Source organism: Myotis brandtii, unplaced genomic scaffold (genome assembly GCF_000412655.1).
Source record: "Myotis brandtii unplaced genomic scaffold, ASM41265v1 scaffold698, whole genome shotgun sequence".
Taxonomy (NCBI): Eukaryota; Metazoa; Chordata; class Mammalia; order Chiroptera; family Vespertilionidae; genus Myotis; species Myotis brandtii.
This window is the reverse complement of record NW_005370731.1, coordinates 1,642,766-1,649,376: the sequence shown is the minus strand read 5'-3', so window position 1 is coordinate 1,649,376 and position 6,611 is coordinate 1,642,766. Positions and strand designations below refer to the sequence as shown.

Sequence of the window (6,611 nt, the reverse complement as noted above, 5' to 3'; positions counted from 1 at the left end):
CGACCAGACTTCAGAGGAGCTCGCTTCCTGCTTCCCTGGAAGGCCGCTGTTCTCTGCTGGGCCTGGGGCCTCCTCACACCCCAAGATTGGAAAGATGGTTGGGGGCACTGAGCTAGTTCCCTTTGGACCTTGAACCAGGCTACTGAGACCCAAAAGCCAAAAGTCAGAGGTGGGAGGGCACAGATCCGGAATGAAGGCTTGCTGTTAGTGGGGATGAGAACAAACCCCTCAGCTCCAGACCCCTCCCGCTTTGGAGACACGCACAGCATCTGATTGATGCATCCCGCCTCCTGGTCCCGCCCCTCCCGCCAGCCGCGCTCCACCCCGTCCCCACCCCGCCGCGCCCTCCCCTGCGCCGGTGGCTTTCCTTAGACCTTGCACAGCCAGCCGGTCCCTCCTCGTTCTAGCAGCTTCGTAACGGTTTTTAAAACCCGTGAGCCTGGGCTGGCCCTGGTTCCACCCCAGAGCCCTAAAATGAGGAAGCTTAGGGTCTGGGGGTCAAAGAGAAAGGGTGTCTGGTCCGGAGAAGGTTGGGGCTCAGGGAAGGGGGCGGGAACATCTGCCTCCAATCCCGGGCTGGGCTCGGGGCTGAGGAAGGATGGAGCCAAAGGTTCCCCCTCTGAAAAACAAGGGGCGTATTCAGCACTTCCCAAGATCCCCTCCAACTCTAAGGACAGCAAGACTCCAGGGAAGGGTTGTGAGGTCTTTAGGGGCAGAAGATCCTGGAACTTGGCTCGAGCTGGGATTAAGGGCAGGAGAATGGGCAGGTGAGGCGGTGGACTCTTGCTTGATTCCATGTAGCACCGGATGGACAAGATGGGGAGGCCTCCAGCCGCTGTCTTCCAGGCAAGCCGGTCACAGGGCCACAACTTCCGGAGAATTCCTATCTCCCTCTTTCTCCAACCACCCCTCCCCCGGCACTTTCCCTTTCGAGTGTCTCCCTGGCCCCTCTTTTAGGTGATTTTAGTACTTGCCCGCGGTGACTTGGTTAAATCGCCAAGAGCATATCTAGGAGGCGGGACTGAAGGAAAAGAGACCACCAGTCAAGGACAGACCACCGAAGGAGACCCGGGGGGACCAGCAAAGCCAGGGTCGTCTTTATTGAGGTGTCCAGGGAGAGGAACACCCAGGAGCAGACCTGAGCACTGAAGAGCGAGAGGCAGGAACAGGGGCTTCCTGGCGCCGCAGGCCTCGGTCTCGGGGGCCGGGAGGCAGGCAGTGGGTGAGGTGGGTGCTCACAAGGACTTCAGGAAGGCCCTGTACTTGGCCAGGAAAGGGGCGGACAGAGTGTTCAGCTCTTGCCGCAGCTCCTCCAGGGCCCGGTCCTGCTCTTGCTGCTCTCCCGTCATCTGCTGCTTATAGTAGTTGATGTAGAAGTTCACCCAGTCCTCCACCATAGTCACCATGGCCTCCTCAGAGACAGGAGGGTCGCTGAAGACCTGGGGGTGCGGGTGGGGGTGGGGGTGGAGAGAACGGTCAGCGATGTGAGTCAGGAGCAGCCCTCAAACCCTGACATCCTCTCTTCTCGGATTTGCATTCCCTGTCTCTGGTGGTTTCCAACATCTCCACCGCTACCCTCCCAGCTCCAAATTATTCTCCTGCCCTGCCCTCCCCAACCCCTCGGCACCCCAGGCCTGTCCTTTGACACAATACTGGGGCGTACCTGCTGATTCAGTAGAGCATTAAATTCCTTCATGCCTGTGGAAATGAGATCTTTATTAGCCTGAAGGAGCGCCATCTGCCTGTTTAGAGAAAGACATTGTAAGTATCCTTTTCCCTCACCCCTGGGTATTTCCCCCAAGCCCCTCGCTTCTCCTAAAGGTTCCTGGTGCCCTGCAGGGTCGCCTCCGCTCCCGTACCTTTCAAATCCTGCCCTGCTCTGAAGTCCCGTTTCTCCCGGGTTGGCTCACTTGAGGTCCAGCCGTGCTCTTATGTGTCACCCACACTTTCAGGCTACGTGTGTCGCTCTGCGCCAAGCTAGGGGCAGGCAAGGAGTCCAGTGTCAGCCTACGAGGGAAACGCCCCGCATCGAGACCCTGAGGGAGGGTGATAGGTCAGCCCGGGGAGGGGAAGGAGGGCGAGGCTCCCCTGAAGTTAGAAAGATAGCAAGGCCACAGAAACAGATAAGGGAGACCCAGAGAACCACGCCAGGGCCAGGGCCTTGCCTGCCGCCCACATCCCAGCATCCAGGCTCCGAATGCCAACAACACTAACATCAACTGACCGTCACCCTGTTACAGGGCAGGCCTTTCACATCATCGCGGCAGCGTGATGGCAGTTTTCTCCTGATTCATAGATGATACGTGAACAGCAGCTCACGTTATATTTCTCACTGATGCCAGGCACTGTTCCCAGCATCTGCTAAAGGTTTGTCCTTATGTAGGCAGGTGTCAGTCATGTCACAGTGGGCAGGTGAGCCATACGGAAGATGTGGGGACCGGACTCCACCGGGCTGTGCTCTGTAAGAATGGAGACACAGTTGTCTTGTTGTCTAACATGTCGCTAGGCACTCAGAGTAGAAGTACTCTTTTCGTCTTTTTAAATATTTTCCTCATGTTTTCCATTTTTACTAGCCGTTTTCAAATTTCCAGCCACCACATACTACTTGAGATTAAGTGAAACATTACCCAAATGTACCCTGGAAAAGGTGATTATTTTTGCTCCCTCCCTCTACCAAGTCACCAGCATTAAAGACGCGTGTATTTCCTGTGACGTCTTGCTGCATTCAAAACCCAGCGTTCATACTTCCTAGGTACCTACACTCTCAGAGACATTTGCCGATTTTCTTTCTTGCTTACAGCATTTTCTTTTAACATTCAGCAAAATTGACCTCTTTTTGGCGTGCAATTTATGATTTTAATATATAGATTTATGTCACTACTACCGTAGTCAGGACATAGAACATTTCCTTCACCCCCCAAAACTCCCTCATGCTACCCCTTTGTAGTCACCTCCAGGCCCATCCCTAAAGCCTGCCAAGCACGGATCGGTGCTCCACCACGGCAGTTCTGTGTTTGTGAGGTCACCCTATGATGGAATTGCATGGTCTGTAACCCGTAAGCCTGGCTTCTTCCTCTCAGAATAATGCCTTCAAGATTCATCCAAGTCCTTGCAAGTAGCAGTAAGTTGTTCCTTTCCGCTGCGGAGGGTGTCGCCCGGACACACTGCAGTTCCTGCTCACCCACTGACAGCTGGGTAGTGTGCAGCTGGGGCGAGCAGGAGTGCGGCTGCTGTGAATATTTGCGTCAGATTTTTGTGCCAATGCGTTTTCATTTATCGAGGGTGCAAACTATTGTTGCCACTAGGAGGAACAGTTGCAAAACAACCTGACAAAGCTTTTTAGAGGAATAATTTGACAACACTTGTTCCAATTAAAATATGCATGCCTTTCAACCCCATGATTCTGCTTTGGCCTCTATTTTAAAGAAATGTTCGTATTCAATGCACAAAAAGGCCTGTACAAGGAATTTACCAGACAAGGAATTCGCCATCTGTGATCATGAAAAGACAGAATCCCCTTTACTATGGGGAATCTAAAGAAATTATGGCACATTCATACTAAGGCATGACATACAGCTATTAAACGAGGTAGATACGTATGTGCTGATATGGAAAGATCTCTAAGGCAATATTAAGTGAACTATAAATAGAGCAGGCTGTCCCAGGCTCCAAGTATGGGAGTGGGAGTTGGATTAAATGTAAGATTCTCTCTCTCTCTCTCTCTCTCTCTCTCTTTCTCTCTCTCTCTCTCTTCCTCTCTCCCTCATTCCCTCCTTCTTTCTCTCTCCCTCTCTCCCCTTCTCTCCCCTTCTCTCTCTGCCCCTCCCCCCTGTGTGTGTGTGTGTGTGTGTAGAATGATAAACAATATCTACTTCTGGGGCTTGATGGGCATTTGTTGGGAAATGTAAAGAGGGATTAATGTCAGGGCGAATTTGACCTTATCCCTCTTCCCTCTATATTGCTGTTTGAATTATTTTACAGCATGAATGTATCCTATTATTTTTTGTAATTTTTAAAAAGAAAAAATAGTGTAGTTCTAAAATCATTAGCCTCAGATTTAAATCATGCCTCAGTGCCTACAAGAGTAGCAGCTGCTCCCTAAATCTTAGTTGAATGAGTAAATGAATGCTTTGCCATTTTCAGTTCTGTAACTTTGAAGTCACTTCATATATGTAAGCCTCCGTTTTGTCTGTAAAGGAGGAATAAAATAATAACTGCCTTACAAAGGCTATTGGGGAAATAAATACTATTCCACCAATAGTATCGGGCACCTACCTTTGTGCCAGGCGCTGGTGCCAGGCCCTGGGAATACACCACTACCAAACACAGTGCCCCTCCCCCTCTCAACTCCAGGCACACACTCCTGTCCCCTGGAGCTTGTGTCCTGGTGGGGGAGTGCGAGGGTGAGAGGCCAAGTCTGAGAGGTGGGCAGGGCCCATTCACAGAGCCTCGTGGGCCACAACAAAAAGTTTGTGTTTTATTTCCAAGTGTGAAGAAAAGCCATTGAAAATAACAGCTCCGGCGGGAAGGGGAAGCGGTGGGGTAGGACCAGATTATTCCCATTTCACAGATGAAGAAACTAAAGGACAGAAAGAAATTTGCCCGAGATCTCACCGATATTAAGTGACCCCGGGATTCAAACTGAGGCCCTCTGATGGGATTCATTCACAGAGGTGGGCCTCAGAGTTCCGTACACTCACAGGAGCTAAGTTTTAAAACATTACAGGTTTGTAACCCTTCAATTGTTCACTCCAAGGAGCAACCCAAATTTTACAAAAGGAAAAACGAAGTCCCCGGGTCTCTCTGGGCCTCAGAGAGGCTCTGTGTAGTTCTGAGAGAAGATGAGGGGGTGGCAGCCTTGCCAGGATGAGGTCCCAGGGGGAGGTGATAGTTTGGGAGAATCAGAAGTTTTAAGCAGGGAGTCCAGCTGGGAGCAGGTGGGTGTCCAAAAAGGCCAGCGTGGGGGCGGAACAAACTCTCCTGTACCCTCAAGGTTCTCCTGCTGGTCTAATCACCAAATAGACATGAAACAGGTTAGCAAGAGGAAATAACCAAATTTAATACATTTATAGGAGTGGAAACCCCACATACATGAGAGGTTCAGAGACCCCCACATGCATTAGAAGTTCAGACATAGAAAGAGGGATCTGGGCATATAAGACATTCTGAGCAAGGGATGAGGGAAGGTGCCTTGGGAATTCATAGGTCATGGCAGGATGATAAGAAGAGCAGATGTTTATTAAGTAACAGTTTTCCCTGCCATATAGTTAGGTCAAAAAGGTTATTGCTAATCATCTCTTATTATGGACAAGGCCCCCAATTCAAGATCTAGGTAGTTAAGGGAGGGGCAGAAGGTTCTCTTGAGCCTGAAGCTAAAATTGCCTTTAGCTCAAAACAATCCACATACCACAGAAGCACATCTTTGGGTGACTCCTTTTGAACCCCGACACCAGGCTAAGGAACCAGGGTACTTTTCTGATAACAAGAGGGTGCTTTTGCCACATTTCTATGTTGGAGTCAGTACATTGCACTGAATGGGGAGGAGGAAGAAGGAAGGGAGAAGGGGAAAGAGGAAAAAAGGTGAGTTGGGAGAGAAACACTGTCTTTAGACTCTCCCCCAATAAACACACAAGAACTTTTCGCCTATTTCTCTTGTTTTCTGACACTATTCTGCAATCCTTTGATTTTCTCATTTCTCAGATGTCCCCGGGATCCTTCCAGAAACAATACTCTCCCCACCTTGGGGAAGCTGAAGGGCAGAGAATTTCTAGTGGAGGGCCAGAGCAGCGCAGAAGAAAAACAACAAACAAAAAGGGAAGTTTAACAGGGCCTCCTTGGGATCATCTGGTCCAGCTTCTCACCATGCATGCATTCATTTATAAGTATCTTTTAAGCACCTACTATGTGCTCGTTACTGGGGATCAAACAGGAGTAAAATGTAGCCCCCTGGCCTCACACCAAAGAAGGCACCTGAGGCCCAGAGGCACTGAGATGCCCAGAGTCACACAGTGAAAAACTCGTGGCCGCCCTGGCTGGTGCGGCTCAGTTGGTTGGGCATCATCCCTCGCACCAAAAGGTTGCTGGTTCTATTACCAGTCAGGGCACACGCCCTGGTTGTGGGCTCGATCAGTTAGGGGGCGTGCAGGAGGCATGTTCCGCTCCCACACGGATGTTTCTCTTTCTCCCTCGCCCTCCTCTCTCTCAATAAAAAGGTATTTTTAAATAATAAAAACTAAAAATTCTGCCCGGCCAGGGTGGTTCAGTGGTTGGGCATGGACCCATGAATCAGGAGGTCAGGTTGGTTCAGGTCAGGGCACGTGCCCGGGTTGCGATCCCCAGTAGGGGGCGTGCAGGAGGCAGCTGATCGATGTTTCTCTCATCATTGATGTTTCTTTCTCCCTCTCCCTTCCTCTCTGAAATCAATAAAAATATATTTAAAATTAAAAATAAAAATTCTGTGGCCACAGCAGGTCTGGAACACAGCGGTCCCAGACGCTCTGCCCCCCTCCCCCGCCCCCCGTAACTGGAAGTAGCGGGTCTCAGGGATGCGGGTCCCTCCAGGACTCCTCGGGCCGGGGGTCCCGTCGCTCCCGCGGCCCAGCTGCAGAGAA

The 6,611-nt window shown here is 50.8% G+C and overlaps 2 protein-coding genes across 2 annotated transcripts in view; one reads left to right on the top strand and one right to left on the bottom strand.

Annotated features, from left to right (window-relative positions):
* Positions 1 to 1,075: 1,075 nt before the first annotated feature.
* On the bottom strand, positions 1,076 to 2,016 carry AHSP (alpha hemoglobin stabilizing protein). The gene is made up of 3 exons (XM_005882082.2): positions 1,860 to 2,016; positions 1,664 to 1,742; positions 1,076 to 1,439 (listed from the first exon to the last, which is right to left on the bottom strand). Exons 2-3 carry the CDS (start codon positions 1,736 to 1,738, stop codon positions 1,236 to 1,238), a joined length of 279 nt encoding a protein of 92 aa, XP_005882144.1. The 5' UTR covers positions 1,739 to 1,742; positions 1,860 to 2,016; the 3' UTR covers positions 1,076 to 1,235.
* A 3,008-nt stretch (positions 2,017 to 5,024) lies between these two features.
* The window catches only part of LOC102243702 (chromosome unknown open reading frame, human C16orf58), a 19,503-nt gene continuing 17,916 nt past the window's right edge, over positions 5,025 to 6,611 (top strand). The window contains exon 1 of the mRNA XM_014529795.1: positions 5,025 to 5,033. Coding sequence (XP_014385281.1) covers positions 5,025 to 5,033 — 9 coding nt within the window. The remainder of the gene's footprint in view (positions 5,034 to 6,611) is intronic.